Source organism: Ahaetulla prasina, chromosome 5, assembly GCF_028640845.1.
Source record: "Ahaetulla prasina isolate Xishuangbanna chromosome 5, ASM2864084v1, whole genome shotgun sequence".
NCBI lineage: Eukaryota > Metazoa > Chordata > Lepidosauria > Squamata > Colubridae > Ahaetulla > Ahaetulla prasina.
In genome coordinates, this window is record NC_080543.1 from 50,143,764 (window position 1) to 50,169,105 (window position 25,342).

At 33.4% G+C, this 25,342-nt stretch overlaps 1 protein-coding gene across 7 annotated transcripts in view; it reads left to right on the forward strand.

Annotated features, from left to right (window-relative positions):
* USP25 (ubiquitin specific peptidase 25) overlaps positions 1–24,603 on the forward strand; it is a 69,203-nt gene extending 44,600 nt beyond the window's left edge. For 2 of the 7 annotated variants that reach the window (XM_058184884.1, XM_058184891.1), the window contains 16 exons: positions 2,962–3,089; positions 7,048–7,143; positions 7,526–7,687; positions 8,323–8,528; positions 8,864–8,934; positions 9,676–9,904; positions 10,570–10,764; positions 11,064–11,194; positions 14,626–14,739; positions 16,608–16,703; positions 18,641–18,819; positions 20,202–20,280; positions 20,701–20,780; positions 22,667–22,790; positions 23,138–23,333; positions 23,989–24,603. In XM_058184884.1, coding sequence (XP_058040867.1) covers positions 2,962–3,089; positions 7,048–7,143; positions 7,526–7,687; positions 8,323–8,528; positions 8,864–8,934; positions 9,676–9,904; positions 10,570–10,764; positions 11,064–11,194; positions 14,626–14,739; positions 16,608–16,703; positions 18,641–18,819; positions 20,202–20,280; positions 20,701–20,780; positions 22,667–22,790; positions 23,138–23,333; positions 23,989–24,161 — 2,259 coding nt within the window. In that variant the 3' untranslated portion in view covers positions 24,162–24,603. The remainder of the gene's footprint in view (positions 1–2,961; positions 3,090–7,047; positions 7,144–7,525; positions 7,688–8,322; positions 8,529–8,863; positions 8,935–9,675; positions 9,905–10,569; positions 10,765–11,063; positions 11,195–14,625; positions 14,740–16,607; positions 16,704–18,640; positions 18,820–20,201; positions 20,281–20,700; positions 20,781–22,666; positions 22,791–23,137; positions 23,334–23,988) is intronic. The other 5 variants (XM_058184885.1, XM_058184887.1, XM_058184888.1 and 2 more) reach the window with 5 other exon arrangements.
* Positions 24,604–25,342: the final 739 nt, after the last annotated feature.

Sequence of the window (25,342 nt, forward strand, 5' to 3'; positions counted from 1 at the left end):
CATCTTATATGTTATATTAAAGGTGGAAAAATTTTGAGGTTATTTATCTTGGTCTTATTTTTTACTTGTTGATGACTGTCTTCAGTGTCTTCTATGCTATATCCAATGCCTGGAAAATTGTTTTGTATCCTTCCTGATTAATACGTTTCAACCATGAGATTTCTAAGCTCTTTGCAGATCATGGTTTTTGCTGTAAACAGCAACTCAGTAAATGTCAGACAAATCCTAGTAGAGCACCTGAACTTGAAATAGATTTGATCACAGTCACTTGGCAAATGTGTACTGACCTCTATTTTAACGTCAATTTAAATATGGTTGGTGTCAGGTGCAAGAAATCAGGAGCCAAAGGGATTGAAATTAATATAGATTTAATGCATACTAACAATTTCTACAAGAATCTGAACCACTAATAGTCAAAGCAAACTGACTTATAAGTCAACAGAATTCAAGGTGGTTGGACTTAGATCTTTTGTGGGTAATGAAGGAAATATTGTGCTTGGCATGTACCTTGGGCTCAGCTTGGTCATCTCCCCTTCAGTTGATTAACTCTGAAAACAGCCACTTTCCTATTTGTAAGAGGGTGTACATATTTAAGCAAGCACATTATTATAAGTTTTTTAGTGTTATTTCCCCTCAAAAAGATTATGGCTTGTTTTTCAATTGAATTTTACATCTTATATGTTATATTAAAGGTGGAAAAATTCTGAGGTTATTTATCTTGGTCTTATTTTTTTACATTTCAAAAACTAACAGAGCATTCACTATATTAAAGAAGTAAGAAAACCTTCAATACATTAATATATTAGAAAATCAGTATAAATTAATTTGTCAAAATCTTGTTCAGAATAAATTTCAGTGTCCTTCAAATTGTTGATGTATATATTTACACTGGTGCTTAAAATTTTGTGAACCCTTTTGAATTTTTAATAGGTCCTCATATTTATGCCCTGTGATCTGTTATTCAACTAAAACATTGTTCATTTATTTATTGAAAAAATATATACACATGTATATCCTTAGGATCATTTTTCTAAGTATGATTTTACACATTTGTTTAATTGGTTCTGTTTGTCTAATTTTAGGAATTATATGGAAAACAGATCGTTTATGCAGAGATATTAAAAATTATTTTCAACAATTACCACATGGCAGTTTATTTAAAAAGAAATTAGTGAGATGCCATATTTTATTTTTAGTTATGTAGCCCAGGAATAGTAAAAAAAGGATACCAAATTTGAGAGCTGACGATAATATGTATGAATACTGATATTCTAGGAATTCTTATAATTTATCATATCATTGATAAATTGAGAAATGCAAATTTTGAAGTTTTAAATGTATCCAATAAGTCAGAATGTTTTCTTGTTCTTCACTGTTTATGTAGATAGAGTGTCTTAGAGTGTCATCTTCAGGACAGGGTTGTTACTAGACCCAGCATAAAAAATCCAGGTTGTTCAGGTAGGAATGCATTAATAAAATGAATAATATTGGACTTAAGAAGACTCCCCACTCTTTACTGTAATATTTAACACTTGTATAAAAAATACATTCAGGTGTGTATGGTTGGTATTAAAAGTTTGTCAAATATATGATGAATTCATACGTTGTATGTGAATGACCATTATGTGCAATTTTGTAATACATGGAACATTATGTTAGAAACAAACCATAGATTTTTGTCTTAACAAATCGGCAGTCATACTTTGAGGAAAAATTTCATGTCTGAACAGATATGGAAATATCTCCTATCTGTAATATCCCAGACCAATGTTTTGGATCTTTCAACTAGAATGAATAGAAATGTTCACTTTTTAATCACAGGTTAAGCTTATTTTAGTGGCTACCTTCTATTATGCCTTAGCTACTTAAAGGAAATATGTGCATAAGTTTATTAACAGTTACTTTTTCAGTAGGAGTTAGTTTCTGAAATGTATCTAAAAATATCTCCACAACTATTGGGCTTTCTTTGTAGTTAACATTTTTCCCATTTTTTTTGTCCTGGTCTTCTCTAAGGTTCTAGGACAACACCTTTACTAAAGAGTTTCTCAGTGCAATTACTCCATCCAAAATTCAGCCTAGTGAGTTGGAATAAAGAGAACAGATCTTTTCATTATCTAGAAAAACAGACACTGCAAAATTGAAATTTGTATGCATCTGACACATTTTGATATAATGTTCCAAGGTCAGTAAATTAGATTAAATATATGTCTAAAAAAGAAAAAAATATGGAGTGCTGTTTCCAATTTTAACGTGTTATTGTAGCACTTTAATCAATTTTTAACTTTGAACATGTCAGATTGCATAGTATCAATTTACAGAACTATCAATATAAACAAACATATTTGTTGATCATGATATAAAAATAGATTGCTGCAGAAATACCAATTATTACCTTAGACAAGGTACAGTCTTTTTTTAAAAAACCAATTTGATAAATAAAAATATTAATGTAGGTACTGATACCACACTATGTTTGTATAGTCGTGATAATATTTAACATGAAAGTTTAGTAGCTGGAAACCTAAAAACAGGTTTTAGTTTCAGAACATTATGGAAGGTAAACAATGTATGGTAACAGATCAATCTTTAATGTAGTTGTAGTTTCTACATACTTTGTATGAATTTCCTGAATAACATTGTTCAAACATATATTTAATTGACTGCCATTTTTATTAAGATCTGGATCTTGTTAACAGTAGAAGCATTATTTGAAAGCATATATATCATTTCCCCCACTTTTAAAAAATCTTCCAGTACCATGGATAGCTTGAATATATTGTTGAGTATGACAGTTGTAGTCCAGCACATCTAAGGGCACCAAGTTGGGTAAGACTCGATTGTATCAATCTATGTTGCAAAATATGTTTTTTCTTAGAATATAGAAATAAGTTCTAAGTGACAGTTAATTTTTTTAAAAAATGATGTGATTAAAATACATTTTTTTCTTCTGTTTTCTGCTAGCACTGGTTTACTGAGCTGCCTCCGGTCTTGACCTTTGAGCTCTCAAGATTTGAATTCAATCAAGCTTTGGGAAGGCCAGAAAAGATACACAACAAATTAGAATTCCCTCCGGTTTTATACCTGGACAGGTACGGCTCATTATAGAACTTGATAGCAGGGTAATATAATTTGGGATATGATATTCAGAGAATAATAATCTAATAACCAGTTCTTTTAGTTATTACAATTTAATATAGTATTGTGATAAAATATATTTTCCATTTGTTTTTCATCCCCATTTATTCTTATGACAAAAATTAGAGGTTGAACATCTGGTATCTCTCTTTCATGTAGGGCTCTAATCTATATTGGATAATCCTAACAATTATTTTATTAGCATGTGAAATTAAGCATATTATGCAATAATTTGCATACTCTATTCAGTCTTCTTTTTTTGGTATTGGAATGTAGATTGATCTCTTCCAATAGAGTATTATCTGTCCATTGGCATCCTTTAGAATATCTGTTTGAGGTTGGAACTTCTGAGTTCAGAGATATTTATTTATTAAATTTGAAAGGCATTCCTTGTTTTTCCTTGCGTGTTTTTCTCTTCAGTATCTATATTGATGCTTCTTGTCTTTTCTAACAGTCTTCTGAAATACTTACTTTCTGAGTTCCTTTTCGAGATTTCTGTCTTGTTGACAATTTCTGCTGTTCTGATATTCAGCTTGTTTTCTTCTCTTTCTTCATTCTTGGCATTGTTGTGTCACATTCATTTTTAATTACTTAAGTTTAATTACTTAAGACCCCAGCCTAGTTGAAAATTACAGACCAATCTCTTTATGCTGCGTCACCTGCAAAGTAATGGAATCTATCATCCATCACCCTCCACCTTGAAACAAACAACCTACTCTCTAATAAACAATTTGGTTTCAGAAAAAAATTATCCTGAATTTACAACTTCTTCACTGCAAAAACATATGGACTACAAATCTTGATCAGGGCAAAGCAATAGATGCAATTTACATAGACTTCTGTAAAGCTTTTGAATCAGTGGTACATGACAAACTTCTTCTAAAACTAAAATCCTACGGCTCTGGACCCCTCCATAATTGGATAACAGCGTTCCTGTCAAACAGACAACAAGTGGCCAAAATAGGCAGTGCCCTATCAAATCCCGCTCCTGTCAATAGCGGTGTCCCCCAAGGTAGCGTTCTAGGACCAACACTCTTCATATTATACATTAATGACCTCTGTGACCATATTGTAAGTAATTGTGTTGTCTTCGCCGATGATATTAAACTATTCAACGCTACCAACAATGTGGCTACCCTTCAAAAAGACCCTGACTTTGTGTCAGAATGGTCAAAAATTTGGCAACTCCAAATCTCAACCAGCAAATGCTCTGTCTTACACATTGGAAAAAAGAATCAGAACACCAAATACAAGCTTGATGGACATTACCTTGTAGATAACCCTCACCCCGTCAAAGACCTTGGAGTTTTCGTATCAAACAATCTAAGTGCCAAAGCCCACTGCAACTACATCACCAAAAAGGCTTTAAGAGTTGTAAACTTAATCTTGAGTAGCTTCTTCTCCAGAAAGATACTACTAACCAGAACATTTGCTAGACCAATTCTCAAATACAGCTCACCTGTCTGGAACCCACACTCATTTCGGACATTAATACAATTGAGTGTGTCCAGAAATATTTTACAAGAAGAGTTCTCCACTCCTCTGATCACAGCAAAATACTTTATGCCACCAGACTTGAAATTCTGGATTTAGAAAATTTAGAACTATGCCGCCTTCGGCATGGCCTGAGTATAACTCATAAAATCATCTGCTACAATGTCCTTCCTGTCGAAGACTACTTCAGCTTCAATCACAACAATACACAAGCACACATAGATTTAAACTTAATGTGAACTGCTCCAAACTCGATTGCAGAAAATACGACTTCAGTAACAGTTCATCCCATAATTCTTCTGGTTCATTATCAGTGAGGTTCAGGACTTTGAAGTGATCCCAATGTTTTCTTTGACAATGGCGGTTATATGTTCAGGTTCCTATTGTGGAAATAGTCTGGATTTCTTTTTCTTTAGCTTAGCTTGAAACTTTAATAATTCGTGATCTGTTCCATAGCCAGCACCTGGCCATGTCTTTGATACTGTAACTGAGCCCTTCAGTTGGATGTTTTAAGATAGTATGAACTGAAGAAATTATTGGAGTGACAGAAATTGATAACTTGTTCATCAGCTTCATTTCAATTTCATAAGTCATACAATCCAACTACATTTATGTTTTTAAGAAGAGCCTAGACAGTCACTTATCTAAATTGGTATAGGTTCTCCTGCTTACCGTTCTATTCTATTCTATTCTATTCTATTCTATTCTATTCTATTCTATTCTATTCTATTCTATTCTATTCTCCTTTTAATGTTTCCAATTTTGGCACTTCAGTCTTCAGTCACAAGCAACATATATTGCTTGCATTGTCTCCTGATTTCAAAATGAACTTGGTCAGAACACCTCTCTGCTTCTTCTGCATCTGTGATTGGAGTATAAACTGGAATGACCATCACATTAAAGGATTGTCCACAGAACCCAATTGGTATTTAATCATCGATTGTATTGTAATCAATACAATCTGAAAGTACAAACATACTTTCAGAATGTTGCCATATAGGAAAAGAAAACCAAAAGCTGCAAACAGAAACATGGAAGCTGCTATACACTTTCTAACTATAAAAGCAGCATATTCCTTTGTTGTTTTTTTAAATCCTTAGTAATAAATAGTGTGAAATAGTCTTTCAAACTGAAAGATTGAAACATCTGATCAGTCCATTTCATTTCACTGTTGCCTAAGACATCAATTTATAGTTGTTTCATTTCACCTTTCTGCTGTACTTTCCCGTTTTCATGCTTCCATGTTTCTGTTTGCAGCTTTTGGTTTTCTTTTCCTATATGGCAACATTCTGAAAGCTTTAAATCTATCCCATAAACATGATTAGCTCTTCCTCAGCAGTATGTTGATTGCCATCTGATTTAAGGAGCCCCATTATCCAGCATTATATTGTTAATCAGTCTATATACAAAATATTGGAGATAACCCTGGTGTTCTGTCCCCCTCCCCACTTCACAGAGAAGATGCAGAGACACGTGTCCCACAGTCCTTTATATTTGCAACAGACCTGATTTTCGGTAGTGAATGAAAGCCTTGGCAGCTACAGTGCAAAGGCCTGCCAAGTTCCGAGTTCTTTATCTCTTATGGAGACAGAAGCCCACGTGTCCAAGATTTTTTGCCAAGAGCTCACAGAAAAAAGCCTTTGCACAGTCCAGGCCTTTAACTCCCAAACGACCGATCTGCAGTTTGCACTTGGTAGCTTTTGTCCATCACAAGGGCCAGATGGCAACTCCACCAAACTGTGGGGTGTGGCTCAGTGACTCAGCAATCTCTGAGCCTGCCACACCTCTTCCTTTGCTGTGCACGCTTATCTTTTTGTCGCTGCGTCGGGTCAATCCAAGATTGATCCTCAGCAGCTGGAGCCTGAGGCGTTGCCAGGGAGGAGGAGGGTCCGGGAGAGGGAGGCCTTGTCAGCTTCTCCTCCTGGCCTGCAGCTGGAACCTGGGGCCGTGCCAAAGAGGAGGGTCCTGGAGAGGGAGGCCTTGGCAGCTCCTCCCATCACTCTCAGATTCATCCTCCTCCATGAGGACAGGCTCGGGGGCCGGAGTCACAACACCTGGAAATAAAAGCTTTGAATCTGGATAAAGGTGAAACAATACATAAACATAAATTTTTCTACTAGTTTGCCATTTCCTTGCCATACCTTTAAAATGCGGATCAAAAACAGTTGCCTTATGATTTAAGATATATTTCAATTTTGAACATGTAATCTATTGATATATGTATCTATAAAAAAATTGATCAATTGAAAATATAATGTCACATTTGAAAAACAAAGAACAGGCTTGAATTTCTTCACCTATTTCAATTAAGCACAAAATTTCAGAATTAAACAATGTCACTAAAGGTAAGCAGAAGTACCAAGTGCCCACATTGTTAAACTATGCTGCAGATGAATCATAATTGTTTTGTTCTAATAGGTATATGCACAAAAACAGAGAAACTACACGAATAAAACGAGATGAAATCAAGAGACTGAAAGAATACCTCACAGTATTGCAGCAGCGATTAGAAAGGTAACAGAATATTCTCCAATAGAAAATAATAATAGAATTTAGTTTACTGACTTTTTAAAATTTGTATTTCATATATTATAGGTAGCTTTCAGTGCCCAAAGTTATTTGTGTGTATTGTTTCTCATGAGTTTAGGCTAATTTTAATTGATGCTTCTTGGCATTAAAATAATCCAGGTGGTATCAATTAAATAATCTTTTAATCTACTAAATGACAGCTGCTTATGTCAAAGATTTTACTTGGCTGAAAGGCATCTACCTTGTTTGTGTTCTTTTGTAGACCTGTACTGTCCATTTTTAAAAATTCCAGTTATGTATCCTCTTTATAAAATGACTGTGTTCAGAATACTTTTAATACTTAACAAGATTTGATATGTTTTGGCAGATATTTAAGCTATGGTTCCGGTCCTAAACGATTTCCATTGGTAGATGTCCTACAGTATGCATTGGAGTTTGCATCAAGTAAGCCAGTATGCACATCTCCTATTGAGGATCTTAGTACTAGTGCTGTTCCTAGTGGTCCTCTGTCAACACATGCAATACCAAGGTAAAACTGCCTCTGATGTGTTGAATATTTCTTAAATTTCTTGAATCAATTAATTAGGTACTAAATGTTTAAGTAATATGAACGTTTTCTTACCTGTTTATAAAAGTGATTTTGAAAACTTTTTTGTGGTATGTGCAGCCTTACAGCAGTTGATAACACCAATGGATTCGAATTACACGATACTTTAAAAAGTGTCCTTATATACCATATTTTTAAACTGCAACAAAAAAGATATTACATTACAGAACATTTAATAAAATTGTTCACAATTAAAGATAATAAAGGTGTATTTAAGTTTCTTAATGTGTAAAAATTAATAATTTTTATAGTTGGGATCGAAAGGATTTCAAAATCTGGAATAGTAAATTTTGAGAAAAATGAAGGATGGGACTGGAATCCCAGGAACATATTTTAATTTTTTTTAAATAAAAATAATAGCAACTGTTCTTGGTTTTTTGGTCTCATGGAAATATAAATATGAACAATTGACACAAATATTAAATACATTGGTGGTTTAATTCTGTCTGTCCATATAATATAGTCTAAAATAATTTTAATAATATTAAGTAATATTTGGAAAAATACATTGCTTCTGTTTACTTTCACTGAATTTTTCGTATTCTTAACAAATGTAGCACAGCAGAACAACAGGGGCCTTCTACAGAAACACAGAGCGCAGCACCTGCACAGCGATCAGTTATACACAAGCCATTTACACAATCACGGATTCCTCCAGACCTACCCATGCATCCAGCACCACGGCACATAACTGAAGAGGAGCTATCAGTACTAGAGGGCTGTTTACACCGTTGGAGAAAAGAGGTGGAAAATGATACTAGAGGTACAAATTTGGAGTTTGCCTTAAAATACATAAGTATATACTTTAAAAATGAAACAACATTTAGATGATGTAATAAAAAACAACAGTATTTGAATAAAAAGTAAATTTATATAGCGTCTCCCAGAGTTCACTGGATAAATGGATGGTACTTTTATAAATTGGATGGAAGGGTGGGTGAGTGGATGGATGGTTAAAGATACGTGATAAAATAATATTTCATGCTAACTGATACTGAACAAGCCAATGTTATGATACGATTTATTTATAGAAATTCAGTTTTAGATAATTCTCAGTAATTATTTTAGAATATGACGTTTCTTCTTCTGTTACTTTAGATTTGCAAGAAAGCATAGCTAGAATACAGAGAACAATTGAGCTAATGTACTCTGACAAATCAATGTTGCAAGTAAGTACTCTTTCTGTATAACACATTTATTAGTGGTACGTTTTGTACATGTTAAGAGTCTAAATGCATATACATTTACATTACTATTAACACAATGTAAAATGCCTGTTTTTTGGAGATTAAGATATGATTCTTCAGCACAAACAAGACCTCATCATGTACTTTCCAGTTCCATTTTTCTGGAGATAGGAATGATTCTCAGTTTCAATTTGTGTAGCAATCATGTAATTTATTTTAGTTCTCCCATTCATAACTTGAATTTAAATTTGTGTGGATATAAAATAGTAAATCTAGTTACCAGCAAAAGTACAGAATGTATCATTTATTCTCCAAGAATCATATCGCTTATAGGCAGTCTGCTAAATTCTTATGCAGTTTCAAACTGAAACATAAACAAACTAGATATTAATACCCTGTTTAAACATAATAGTGGTCAATACTTGTGAAATCCTTCAGGTATTGATGAGTGAAATAAAATGCACGGGACATTTTTTTATCAGATATGTGTTTTATATTGCCTGTTTCAGCCATTCATAATCAGTATATAAGTTCAAAGGGATATGCAATGCTCTGTTATGCAGTGCATAAAAAAATTTACCTGGAAAATCTGCAGTAGAAACATCACTATTATTGCCAGAATATAGTTGCACAGCTTTGCATGAGCAGGAAAACAAAAACATTCTTGTATTTTTATTATGACAGAGTTGCTGATCCATGGTATCTTGATTTTATTTGATTTAGGTTCCTTATCGGTTACATGCGGTGTTAGTTCATGAAGGCCAGGCTAATGCAGGACATTATTGGGCATATATTTTTGACAGTTATCAACAGAGGTGGATGAAGTACAATGATATTTCTGTGACAAAATCTACTTGGGAAGAGCTTGAGCGTGATTCATTTGGTGGTTATAGGAATGCAAGTGCTTATTGTTTAATGTATATCAATGATAAAGAACCACTTTTTATACAAGGTAATATATAATATGTTGCTCCCTATATGTGAATAATTTAATATATTACAGTATTCATATTATTAAACAAATCACAATTTAATACTTAATATTGCTTGAGACCTAGAGAGGCAAGGAAACTATAGTTTAATCTGAACACGACGGTCTAAATTTTTTGTTGTGATTCAATTTGGGTACTGTAAAAGAGAGTTTTCATTGAAAACAACCCTGTAAAGCAGGTATGTACATTTATGATACATTGTGAGCTATAGGGGAAGACAGGGGAAGTGCTGTTTATTGCATTGCTTCTATTTTCTTCGATCCCTTTTCATACAGTTCTCTAAAGTAGAGTTACCCACATATACTTTAGAAACTACACCAACTGATTTCTGGCCTAAAATTCTTGCTGAAAAATTGTTCATCCAAAGCTTTTCAAAGCATTGATGGTGATGAATAAGAAGGGTGTTTGACCCTTCTCACAACAGTTGACTAACCCACCTGAAAACCATTGTATAGCTGGAACAAAATAAAGAATAATATTAAATAATAACCAAGGGTTTTTTTTAAAAAAAAGACTAAATAAAGCTTTAGTCTCCCATTAACTTACAAAGTCTGAACTGTCACCTACAGATAAAATTCATAAAGATTTGATATTCTGAATGACGCTATACCTTTATCTCTTACAGAAGAATTTAACAAGGACACTGGGCATATGATTTTTGGATTGGATACATTACCGCCTGACTTAAGAGATTTTGTTAAAGAAGACAATAAACGTTTTGAAAAAGAGTTAGAAGATTGGAATGCACAGGTTTCTTTGAAAGCTCAACAAGAAAAAATATCCCCTATGGCCAGGGTGCCTATGTCATCTACTGCCCAAGGTTAGTAAGGAAAGCAATTTTATAATGCTTTTTTCTTCTATCAAAGTTATAATTAAAAATATCATGGTACAGTAGCAACCATAACCTGCTGTGCCATGAATGCCCAAGAACAAGAGTGCTCCTTCTATACTTGATATATATACTGCCTTATCTCTACCTGTGCCAAATAGCAGCTAATACTTCAAATAGAACGTTCCAGCATATTTCTTTTTGCTGTTAGCTAAATGAAGTCCCAAATAAATACCATGCTAACATATTTATAATAGACTTTGCCTTTTTGTCCCCCCAAAATCATGGAGAAGAACCAGAGTATTTGGAACAACCTTCAACAGCTGATTTCTCAAAACAGCTGAAAGAAGACTCTATACGAGCAATCACAAAAGCATTTACTGAACAAGAAGATAAGAATCCTGAAACGATTATGCACATGGTGAGATCCTTAATATATTTATTTTTTAATTTTGGCTTGCATTAAAACAATCCCACTAGCTCTGTTTTAGTACACTGTATGTAGCAGAGTTTGCATTTGTTTTTCAGCCCCCTCAGACAGTTGTTTACTGGCTAATTAAGTCACATTATGGCAAGCTTTGAATTTACTTATTTCTTGATTTCTTTTATCATGTACCAAGGAAAAACTGTTTTCTTCGCAAAATTTTCTTGATGAGACTAGGTGCTGGTATCTTATTAACAAGTAAACTAACTGCGCCTTTTTGTCAGATGACATTGAAAATTGGTTTGAATTAGGCTTTTAACAAATGTTTTAAATCTCTTGACCTTGCACATAGGCAAAAGAATTGGGAAAAGTATGAGATCAGTGTTTATTACAAAGCCCTCTTATGTTGCATTACTTGGCTGTGAGTACTAAGTTGTTTCCACTGTTCAAGATCACAGGAAAATAACTAGAAAAGTGATGATTTTATTATGTTACAACAAAAAATATATTTCTATCTGTTACTGCATAGTGATAATTTATGTGAATTAATTTTCAAAAGAAAAGATCAGGCAAGTAGATATAGTTTAGAAATAACCATTTCTAGAAATAATAAAATCATGTCCTTGGATGTTACATCTAGAAACAATTTTACAGTTGATCAGCTGCAAGGTAACTGTGCTGACAGAAAAGAATCTTGCCATCAGGATTAGTAATTAATTAGGAGAGGCTACTGTGCCAAGGTTAGAGAAGAAGGACTGCACAAAAGCACATGTGCCACTGACTCAGTTTCTTCACAAGAACACTGAGCCACATTAGTATTTTTTTTTCCAAAGCACCGATGAGAGGCATTGAATTGGCACAAAGAGAAAGGTTTTTTTGATATAGCATATTAGTAAGGCCATACAATTGCCTTGCATGAGTGAAAAGAAATATTAAATTTATTTTCTCATAAGATGGAAAAAATGCTGTATAAAATCACCTCTGTAATTGGCTATTTTTCTTAAGTAGCCAAAATACCACAAAAAATGGAATTTGAGCATAACTTGCTTTTAGAACATATAGCCAGACAAAAGACTAAACGAACTGATATGACCTTTCTGCAGATGCTGATGCACTTAAAGTCGAAGTCTTATATGTCTAACTGTTGAAACAGAAAAATGTTACGTTCTTGGATTGATATTCTTACTAATATCAATGTATAGGTATAAATGTCTAAATGACAAGGTACCAGGTTTTTTGAAATTTACATTTAAAAGTAATGTAAAAATGATTACTTCATTTTAAAACTAATCTTATGCTTTAAAGGAAGAAGTACTGGAGAAAGTTGTGCTGAAGGGGAAGGTATTCAGGAACTATAGATAGGGACAGATAAAAGTTAATAAGAAAATATGGGTAACATTCTTTAACCAGATTCAGTATCATAACAAAAGCTAATATGTACTTTCAAATAAATTATAAACTACCGTATTTTTCAAAGTATAAGACATACTCCCCTCCCAAAAGAGGCTGAAAATTTGGGTGTGTCTTATACACGGTTTCCATGCATCCTCTTCCTTGCTGCAGAGATTGCCACTGACAATGGCTTAGACAATTTGGGCACCTTGTGTCGCGTTTTCAGCCTCCAAACGCTCCGTTTGAGAGCCCATCTAGGCTGCAGGGATGACCAAAGCACATCGTTGCCAATCGCCACCCGAAAACGCGATGCATTTGGAAGCTGAAAACGCAACGCGTGATGCCCAAAATGGCTCCCCGGAACAGTTCCTGCCTTCTCTTACCCCTTCCAAGCTTCGCCTGCTTTAGTCACTGGAGCTCCCTCCGATGATCAACTGTGCTTTTGAAGCTGTTTTTTTAGCCTCAACGAGGCGCTTGCGAGTGAAGCGATCTTCCTCGCTTCGCCTGCTGTTCTCATTGCTGCTCCCTCCAATGATCAGCTGTGCTTTAGAAGTTGTATTTCAGCCCCAACCAGGTGCGTGTGCTCAAAACCAGTGAAGTAATGTGCTGGAGCTGACCAGGCTAAGGACATTAGCCAGATGAATACCTGGTAGACAGAATTTTTTCCCCTATTTTCCTCCCCAAAAATCAAGGTGCATCTTATATGCCGAAATGGTAATTAAATATACATGAAAATAAGCATGGAATTTTATTTGACTATATTAAATTTGTTTTTATTCTTGTTTTTGATTCAAAGTATGCTCAGATCATCTGGAAATAGAGCTGTTTACAAAATGAAGTAATAAATAGAATACAAATGAACAGGAACATAACAGAATAACAGTTGGAAGGGACCTTGGAGATCTTCGTATATTTAAAAACATGTTCATATTCATATGGCTTACAATAAGCAGGCCTGTTTATTCTTACTAATGATATAGATTCATTTATTTAGGGTTTACCTATTAACGATTAATGCTATGCTCCATGTCACAAAGAATCGGACATGACTTAATGACTGAACAATAGCAATTAATGATTCTATTTCATAAACATTAAGAAAGCGGGAGACAAAGCTATGTTACTCAGTCTGAATATGAAGTATATGTTACTACATACATACAGTATATTAATGATAAATGGGCATATTTGTATTTATAAGCATATTCATTTTAAAGTATGCATTCTTAAATAAGTACTCTGAAAGGAAAAAAATGAAACTACTTCAGCTTCAATCGCAACAATACACGAGCACACAATAGATTTAAACTTAAAGTGAACCGCTCCAATCTTGATTGTAGAAAATATGACTTTAGAAACAGAGTTGTTAATGCCTGGAATGCACTATCTGACTCTGTGGTCTCTTCCCATAATCCCCAAAGCTTTAACCAAAGACTATCTACTGTTGACCTCACCCCATTCCTAAGAGGTCTGTAAGGGGCGTGCATAAGAGCACCAGCGTGTCTACCGTTCCTATCCTAATGTTCCCTTTGGTTGTATCCAATTCATATGGTTATATCATGCTTATACTTATATATATTGTTGTGTTTGACAAATAAATAAATAAAATAAATAAATAAATAAATAAATATAAAAAAAACAATATCTCTTGACAGCAAAAATTAATAAAGTTAAAACTATAACATAAATTCTAATTGGTTTCTTGTCATTTTGAAGAAGAAAACACAAAAACTGGGATAAACCCACATCCAACAAATTTAATCCATCTTGAAAATCCATGTACATGAAATATGTCAATTACTTTTTGCTAAATCTTTTCCCCAAAAATTTTTTGTGTCCTTTTGGATATTGTGTCCTTTTAAAAATATTTTATACATTTATAACTCTCTGATAAAAACAAATAATTAAAAATTAAGGATACATATAAATATAGAGTAAGACTGATAACATCCTCACTGCAATTGCAGTTTATCTGATAATTTGATAAATCTATTATCAAATTGATTTTTGTTTTCATTTATTTTTTTAATCTACAGAATTCTCATAATGACCCAATTGGAACAGCTCCAAATCAAAAAGTTGTAGAAGTGACGATTCCTGATATAGGGACTTACGTGGTTGAGTCAGAGGAAGGGGGATATGATGATGAGGTATCATCTTCAACTTGGTCACAAACTATTACATCTTTCATGTGCTGTACATAGGTGCCTGATAAGCCTTTGTCATGCTTGCACATGATGGAAGTTAACTAAGCTTTTGCTGATTAACAAACTTAAATTCAGTTTGTTTATTGATATTGACCAAACCAGAAACTGCTGCTGCTTTGTTTCTAATGGCATATTTATTTGCATGATATAAAATTAAACTTAGATCATCCAGATATATAAATTTAGAATTTGCACATTGTGTTTGTGATACTATAAATCAGGTAAAAGGTGTGTCCTCACAACATTTAAATTTACAAACCACAAATTCTTAAGCATTATTATTATCTAAACATTTTTCACCTATATTTTTTATATATATAAAGAATAGAAACAATAAAAAATTAAAAACATAACACATTCAAAGATAAAGCTTTAGTCATTAAAGCTAAAAAGTGCATAGCCAGTTTTAATACAAAAATTAAGACATCAGCCTACGCTTTAAGAATCATACTCTGTTATTGTATAAAAGAAGGGCCAGTGCCATGTCTTCCAAGTCATACACTAGTCACAATAGAATATACCAAAAAAGTGATCTCTTCGTTAAGTAATGTTACCATCCTCCAAAATTTTACCCACGCTATTGGAGTTTCTGTATACACCAGCTTTAGCGACTATATAGTTAAAAATGACTGTCCTTTTATCCATTTAAAATCATCTTAAATCATTAACTTTTTAACCTTTTTGTTGATAAGTCGAAATTCTTTAAGATAGTGATATCAGCATCAACATCATTCTTGTTATTGATGTTGTTTTAAAATAGTGGGGTTTTTCCCCTTCTACTTAATTCCCAAAACAAGATGACTCATCAAATGTTTTTATTCTTTCCTGGAATTTGCAAGATCTCTCTCAAATTATAAACTAAGTATATACAGTATATCCAAAAATATTTAAGAAAATGAGGCTTTTGGGTTCAGGTGTCCATAAAGGGTACACAGCAGTTTGATCATGGAGGTAATCAAGTTCAGTTCCCACTCATAGGTCTTCACCTTGAAGCTCATATATTACTGGTAGAGTAATCCACCTCAAATGCATTCTCGGCTGGGTACCTTTAGGCCAGTTACTCTCATTTAGCTGAGCTTCCTTCTGAGGGTTGTCCATACGGTATTTCAATAAAGGAAGATAGACTGGTAAGTCACTTTGAACATCTGGAATAAAATGAGAAAAATGCAATGAATAAAAAAAAATTACAGAAATAGAACTTAAAAAAATATAAACCATGATATTTTGGATTGTGGAATACTAAGTTAGTTTTCCCATTGGAAGCCTTGAAAGGGGAAAATGAAAGGTTTACACATAGTTTACACATCTGAAATACATACCAACCAGCCACACATACCAAAGGGAGGAAAATGATTTGTTATGCACATTTTATACACACACACAAACCCTCATTACATTCTGTATCTTACTTTATGAAGGTTGGAGAAAGTTTGAATATCTTGGGCATTTGGTAATTCTTTATATATTATTTTTGAGAAATCTAGATTTAAATTCCAGGTGTAACAAAATCAGTGTGCCTCACTGCTCCCTGATATGTAGTAAAATTTACTTCCCTTTAGAAGAGCATTTGCATGTGCATGAAACGATAAATACATTTTTAAATGTTTGAGGTTAGTTCAGACATAAATTTAGATCAGCTAATTAAAGTGATATAACCTATTATATTGAAACCACTGAAGCAAAATCTAAAAATTTGCCACTGCAGTTTGTGCATGCAGTTGCTATATGACATAAGTATGAGAAGGCACATACTGACTTGAATTTATATTTTTCATTGCTCAATATATACATATATGAATCTCCTATGACAGGTTATGCTGACCCCGAACATGCAAGGTATTATAATGGCTATAGGTAAAGCCACGCATATATATGACAGGTGTGGGCCAGAAGCAGGGTTCTTTCAGGTACAATCAATACTTTCAATTTTTCCTTTTCTGACTGTTTTTGTACTTTAATTTGTTCTTTGAATTTTTAGTTTGTTTACATTTAAATGTGTTTCGTTGAAATTTCATCATCCGTACTTGGTAGTATTTTTATAACTATTGAATTCAACATTCCTGTAATGGTATAGAATTCATATTCTTGTTCTAATTATGGAACCTAAATAAAGAAATTTGTATTAGAGATAGCTAAAGAAATTAATAAAAGGAAAGATTACTCATCCTAAGAGTTATGACCTCAGAAAAGCTTCATTTGTAAATGAAAATGAAAGCTGATTGGAGCCAGGGGGATATGGATTTATTCCCATAATGCAAGAAATGTTCTTTATTTGCTTGTTTCTACTCCATTATAGAAGATACTATGTAATATAAAGATGAATGCTATATCTCTTAAGCATTTCACAGCTTTTCTCTCACACTTGTATTTTATATTATTATATACTTGTTTATTTTTTACTAAAATCTGGGTATATTTAACTCAAAATATAATAAATGGATATATTATATCCTGCATAATTCCAAAACTGTTAACGGTCATTTCCTGGTTCAGTTTTAATGTGAAACCTAAATAATTAAGATATTCCTTGGTATTTGCATAGCAGCACAAAGGGATGCATAACAGAATCATATGTATACTTATAAACTTGTTTTAGCCTACCATATAACTTAAAAATACACTTGCTTTTCAGTTAAAACATAGCATAGCATGGAAATTATCACATTATTTTCATTATAAGTATTTATGTTACGAAACTGAGCTACATTCCTAAACAAATAAGATTCCAGATGCATATTTCAAATTATATTGACTCAATGATATATTATGTTGTTTTTGTTTTATGTCTGTGTGTCATATTTTTAATTGTACTACCGTGTTTCTCCAAAAAGATGACCCAACTTGAAAAGAAGCGCATGCAATCAAATTAAGCCCCACCCACAAAAATTAGCTCTAATTAAGACCCTGCCCTCCCTGGGGTACAGTGGGTGGGGTGAGGCACACAGGTAAAAAATAAGCTAGAGTGGGGGTGGGGTGGGGGTCTGCCTCGCACACCCAGACACCTGCCTTGCGGCGTTCTGCGGTTGCGGCCAGTCGCACGCATTGCCCTGGCCTCTTTTTTGCCTTCAGATGCCTGCCGGAAGGCATCTGAAGGCAAAACGGAGGCCAGGGCAATGCGTGCGATTGGCAGCAAGCAGCCGCAAAAGAAGTGGTCTCCTGTGGGTGGGGCTGTAGGTGCCACCGCCATGAGGTGAGTCAATAATTAGAACCCTCCAAAAAGAAGGCCACGCCATTTTTTCAAGGGTCAAAAGAAATTAAGACTTGGCCTTCTTTTTGGAGAAACACAATACTGTTGTATATGACTGTGTAGAAAACAATTATAGCACATTCTTATGAATCCTGTTTCTTTTTCATTTCTTTAAAAACACTTAAGTTCTTTTCTATGCTTTGTGTATAAAGATTGTATGTATTGTAACTTGTTAATTGTACTCTAGCAGATGTGTATCTATTGAACACTGTTTGGATGCAGTCCAGTGCTAATATAGAACTAAATTTGATTAAATGTTTCGACTATGCACTGCAGTATAAAACATTGCTTTGATACTATGCTTTCTTCTTTTTTAAAATCAATTCTACTTAGAAATAAAAAAGTTTACATTTAACTTAAATATATTTTTGTTATACAATAACACAAAAACAAAATTTGCAACCCAACATTATTTCTAAAGAAATGCTAATTAGCAGCCTGTATTTTAAGGGTTGTTCAATCACACAATTCAATTTCTGCTATTTTTAACATTTATATATAATTTTAATATGCCTAGGACCTATATATTTTAATAGATAAGATCTTTAGGTTTGAAAATGGACATTTCAATAACATCCAATTTTATTTTGTATTAAGGCAATAAAATTTGAATATGCAAGATTACTCAAACTGGCCCAAGAAGACACACCACCTGAGCGTGATTATCGTTTGCATCATGCAATTGTATACTTCATCCAGAATCAGGCCCCAAAGAAAATAATTGAGCGAACGTTGTTGGAGCAGTTTGCAGATCACAATTTAAGCTTTGATGAAAGGTAATTTTGTAAGCAGGCTTGCATCAAAAAATTTTAAACAAAGATTCTTAAGGAGTATAAAATTCCTTAAGTATCATTGGTGTAAATCAGTGGTAGTTAACTGGGTCCCTACCACCCGCTAATGGGCGTTCCGGCTTTCATGGTGGGCAGTAGAGGTTTTGTCTGATACTGAAACACTTTCCTTTTTTTTAAATTTAATTGACATTTTTAAAAATTTTCATCGCATTATTTAAAAACATTTTCATTAGGTTTTCATAAAATTCCCCATGACAATTTAAATTTCTGAAAATATACTATTTGTATTGCCTGCACATAAGTTTAGTTCACATTACGTAAGTGAAACTAAATGGCGCTATAGTGCGACTGCAAACAAAAGAGCCTCATCCCAGAATAGCTCGCGCATCTCACACCACCCAGCTGTAACAGACAAGTAGAGCTGGTAGCCGGCGCCTCCCCCCAAACCCAATTCACGATGCGCGAGAGGCATGCGTGGACGATAGACGGTGCATTACTGTGGAACCTGTGGGCAGTTAGAAAATTTTACTATTAACAGAGATACAAAAGTGGGCAGTAGGTATAAAAAGGTTGACTACCCCTAGTGTAAATGAATCAGCTTTTTTTAAAAAAAAATCTGTAAAAATAGTTATTTTTTTCTAATTCATAGTGATCCAGACTGTATTCCATTACCAAATTTGAATATAGTTAATGTTTATTTATGCCAAATGTTAGTGAAATAAAGTGTATTATTAATATATTTTATTTGAATATTCCTTCCACACCCCAGGAATATATATGAAACAGTCATATACATCCTTGGCAGAAAGAACTATTGTTTCATTTTCAGTAATACTGAAAAGTTTTAAGAAAAATTGTAATGTCATACTGCAACAGTAGCCCCACATTGTGACACTTCATTATGTTTAACTTAGTACTGATGTAGAAATCAAGCTGACCCTCTCACACACCAAAATGCAGTTTTCGATCTAAAGCCTTGCTCGCAATAGCAATAGCACTTAAACTTATATACCGCTTCATAGTGCTTTACATAACTCTCTAACTGGTTTACAGAGTCAGCATATTGCTCCCAACAATCTTGGTCCCCATTTTACTGACCTTGGAAAGATGGAAAGCTGAATCAACCTTGAGCTGGTTAGGATCGAACTCCTGGCAGTGGGCAGAGTCAGTCAGTCTGTAATACTTCATTCTAACCATGGCACCACCACTGCAATAGGTTGATCTTATTGTAAAATAAATGTAGGGAATAGCAGATGTATCTGAAACCAAAGCTATCAATTCCAAGCCTGGAATGTTACTCTTATGTTTGTTGCTCTGAAGCCTGACTAATAGGATCTTTATTAATTCGTTTTCTTTTCCTTCCTAAGGTGCCGTAATGTGATGAAAGTGGCTCAAGCCAAACTTCAAATGATAAAGCCAGATGAAGTCAACATGGAAGATTATGAGGTTAGGCTTCTGCTTTGAAACTTGTTTTGTAAATTGTATTTTAACCTACAGAACGGGCAAAAGCTTCAATACAGCCACAATTATTTTATAACCAATTGTTGGACATTTTTATAAAACTAGTGGCTAGAACTACCTGGGCTTAATTTTAAACTTCCTTGCAGTCATCTTTATGCATAAAACAGGAATTAAAAAGGAATGGAAAAAAAATCAAGTCAGTAAAGTGTCTTGTACTTTTGGTTTTTCTTATTGATGTGAATGCCTGGAGGAATGTTATCCATGGGGTCGCGATGGGTCGGACACAACTTCGCAACTAACAACAACAAATTGATGTGAATGACTGCAGAGTTTTTTCAGATTTGCCTTAAGTAAATGAAATTAGTGAATTTAATATTTATTTCTCTTTTTGTCATTTCTATGCAGTGGTGGCACCAAGAGTACAAAAATTTCAGAGATACAACAATATATCTCATGGTGGGATTGGAACTTTTTCAAAAAAGGAAGTAAGAGAATCCAAAAACTTATTAAATTAAATTAATACAATATATTTGAAGCTATTATCTACTCCCAAGGAAAGATTATTATATTGAAACATTATAAATTATAAAACATATGCACCAAGACAAATTCCTTGTGTATACAATCCTACATGACCAATAAAAAATTCATTCTATCATCTATCTATATCTATCTATCTATCTATCTATCTATCTATCTATCTATCTATCTATCATCTATCTACCTACCTATCATCTATCTATCTAAATACTGTATTAAATTTAGAAACTTTATAAGATAGTATAAAATATTCAGATTTTTCTCCACTGCAACTAATCTTAATGGTGAAGGATTCCTAATGTAGACAGTGTATCAATTATCCTTTAAAGAAGGATAACGATATACGTGAGTACTATACCAGAACTTGCACTTTAATTTCTTCTATAAACAATGCCCAATGAATCCTTTTTCTTTTTCTTTTTTCTTTTTCTAAGCTATATTTTTTTAAAAATTATATTTTTTTTGTTTCTAACAAAACAGAAAATGGTTGTGAAAGAAATTGTTTTAAATATTGGAACAGAAACAAACCAAAAGATAAATTAATATGTAAAAAGATAGAGAAGCCTATGGCAGAAAAATTGTTCAGTTTTTATTCACAAAAATAGCAAAATGATGAAAAAAAAATAAAGCTATTTAAGTCATGCACAAATAATGAAAATTTGAAAGTTTCAAACACTTTTAAGTATCCTTATACAATACAGTTTCTGTGAGCATACACTGGTTGTTTTCCAAGTACAATTTCAGGTGCTGGTACTAGGAGACACAGAGAGACAAAGAAGATAAATGAAATTTTGTATGTTACCATCAATGTGTAAAATTAGACATTTTAAAGAATGCCTAGGAAATGTATAGAATGCCAAAAATGGAACTTCGGAGTATGAAACGCTTAATATTTCACATGTTTCCTAAGCATTCTATGAAATACCAAAAGGCAAACCAGCAAAATATACAATACTCCTTGTAAAATGCCATTCTAGCCTTCCTTGTTGCAATAAGTAGGTTGGTACTGCTCTCTCCCTCCCTCTCTCTCTCTCCCTCCCTCCCTCCCTCCCTCTTCCATAAAAAAGTCCTGTTCTTTATTTTACATTTCTTGTCTCATTTTCATATACATGTTTTTAATAAAGGCTTATGGTTAAGGTTAGGATTAGAAAAACTCAAATAATGCAAGATCAGATAATGTGATATGAGTCATAGAATTGCCTAGAGTTGGACTTGACTGAATAGATAACACCTTCATTACCTAATCCTTTTCACGACTCTCTTTTCATACTTTGCAAGTGCAAGATACTTTTCATAGTGCAAGACAGGAAAATGTGATCTGGGTCATAGAATTGCCAAGAGTTGGACTTGACTGAATAGATAACACCTTCATTACCAGCCCTAATCCTTTTCATGACTCCCTTTTCATACTTTGCCTGAATAGTTCTTGTCATTCTGCATAATGCATAGGTACTATATACAATGCCTAGGAAAAGTATATAGCATATTAAAACAACACAGACATTTCATAATAGACATTTCATAAAGACATTTTGCCTAAAAACATCACATATTCTACATATTTCCTAAGCATTCTATACATTATCAGCTTTTCATACATTGGATGGATAGATGGATGGATGGATAGATAGACAGATAGATAGATAGATAATCACACATAAATTGGCCCCACTGTACTTTTTCTTTACAATATAAAGATTTAAGCAATCATTGTTTTATTCCAATGTTTTGTATATGCCTAAATATTGATGATGGTATACATCAAATGTATATATAGTATTATTAAAATGATCTTGATGGCATTTGAAAATATTTTTAATTTGTTTTCTAGTTTTAAAGAAGCTTTGTTATATCTTATATCTGCATATCACAAGAATAAAGAATTATCAGCAAATGGTTTGTATAGGGGGCATGATGAAGAACTGATATCCCATTACAGAAGAGAATGTTTGCTGGTAAGCAAAATTCATATTTGAGATTTCCATGATTCTAGTAGGGTATAATTTTTATTTTTTTAATAAAATCATAATCAGTTCAAAAATCACTTTAAATAATTGCATCAAAATTAATGCCGATCGTGCTATTAAGATGAAAAAATTGAACTGACTAGGCTTTTTAAATTTAGTTTGCTGTCATGTTACTTGAACTGTATTGCATTCTTTGTTATGATGGGGTTATTACTTATACTGAAGTTACCTCTATACCATTTTGCATGGGGAGAAAAGTCTATTTTAAAAATTGGATTTCTCTGGAAGTAGTATAAATATTTACGGTTTTGTGGTTGTTTTTTTATTTCATGAAGAAATTAAATGAGTGCGCTGCTGCACAGTTTGAATCTGGAGATGATCAACAGGTAAATAAGGGCCTGGAAATTATGAATGAGCTTATCGTCCCTTGTCTACCCTTATTGCTGGTGGATGAAACAGAGGAAAAGGATATTGTTGCTGTGGAAGATATGAGAAACAGGTGGTGTTCATACCTTGGACAAGAAATGGAGCGTAAGTTGCCTCTAGATACAACTTGTTAGATATACAGTATATAGTAATTATATACATAATTCGAATAAATTGTTTTTCCTGGATTTGCACATATCACTTCAATACAAAGCAAAATACCTTGAATTTTTATTCAGGTAGGAGTAATTTGAATATATCCTTAAAGAATGCATGGGAAATGGGGAGAGAAATTGGGTTGTCATTGTGAAAAACTTAACATATTTTACTATTGATAGGCACAATCTGTCAGGTTGACCAAAAAGCAAAACACATACTTATTCAATTTAATGTATTGTATTATTTACATTTGGTAACAATACAAACTGTATGATAACACCTAGACATACACCATGTTTTACTCTTAAAATTTCTTGCTATCAGTTATCATGAGGTGATCCATTGAACAATCCATTAGCTTTAGTGAATAAGCTGACACTGGAAAGATAGTTCTTATTATTAATCTTGCTCTTTATAATGCAACAATTCTTTTCATCTTAGAGATACCTATATGGATTTGCAGTCACAGGAAGCAGTTTTAAAACTATAGCTAGAATCAATCATCACAGAGAGATCTTATGAGATGTTTTGCTTGCTCCTTTGATAATTGAGAAAAAAAGTTCCAAAACTATTTATATGTAACTACATTTTTTCTTTACAGCTAATTTACAAGAAAAGTTGACGGATTTTCTGCCAAAATTGCTAGATTGTTCTACAGAAATTAAAGGCTTCAATGACTCACCAAAATTACCTTCTTATTCCACCAATGAACTGTGTGAGCGTTTTGCCCGAATCATGTTGTCACTCAGTCGAACTCCAGCTGATGGAAGATAAACAAGGAAGACCTTCCTTAAGCACACTGTATAAACTGTTTTTTTATTCTTAATCCTTGCCTTCCTGTCACAGGATTTGCTTGTTGCTGCTATAGTTTTTAACTCTTTCATTTTAATAACTGTAAGAAAAGAAAGAGGATTGTACAGAAATTAGCCAAACTGCAGGCAATATTACTGAGAATCGCATGGTACTCAGTTCCTAGTCAGCCAGAATTTGTGCAACATTACAAGTCTGATTAATTTTGGCAAACCTGCTTTTTTGCCACTTACCTGTTACAGTATTATTTTACTTTTAACTTAAGATCTTTTACTTCATGAACAGTTTTCTGTTCGGTCTGGACTATTCTGTGACTCCATCAATTTTAAAGTGACCAGTGTAAAATACATGATACCTGGTAGCTTGTAAATTACATCAAAGAATAAAAAAGTTTTATTTATGGCTACTTTGGTTGCAAATGAATTATATTTTTTTAAATGAGAAATTTATATTTGTAAATTATAAACCTACATTTTATATATGGTATATAGCATAATCGATATATTGATAAGTAGTGCAGGCAAGCATAAGATCCTTGGAAAATTGTTGGTGTTTAAACTATATGTTGAATACTTAGCATACAGAAAGTTTCAGGCATTGGACTCCAATGTCCTCAGCCTATCAAGTTGTAATTCTCTGGTGGTCATTGGCTTCCATTTCCAGAACCAAGTGGTTGTTTCAACTAATAAGTGACCCTGGTATTGGTCTTACCTGCCTACCTAGCTTATCTGAATCACAGACTTTGCAGAACACATGTTCTCAGTTCTTTAAATTGGAAGAATAACCACTGCACAAATAACTTTAGGACTTTGATAGCAAACACTAGGCAGAATAAGGGCAATAGGAATTACAGGTAGTCCTCGATTTACAACAGTTCATTTAATGACTGTTCAAAGTTACAGCGGTATTGAAAAAATGACTGAGGACCGCTTTTCACACTTACGATGGTTGCAGCACTTATGATGGTCACATGATCAAGATTCAAATGCTTGGCAACTGACTCATATTTATGATGGGGTCATGTGATCATTTTTTGTGACTTTCTGACAAGCAATGGGGAACCCAGATTCAATTAACTAACTGTTTCAATGATTCACTTAACAACTGTGGCAAGCAAGGTCATAAAATGGGGCAAAACTCACTTA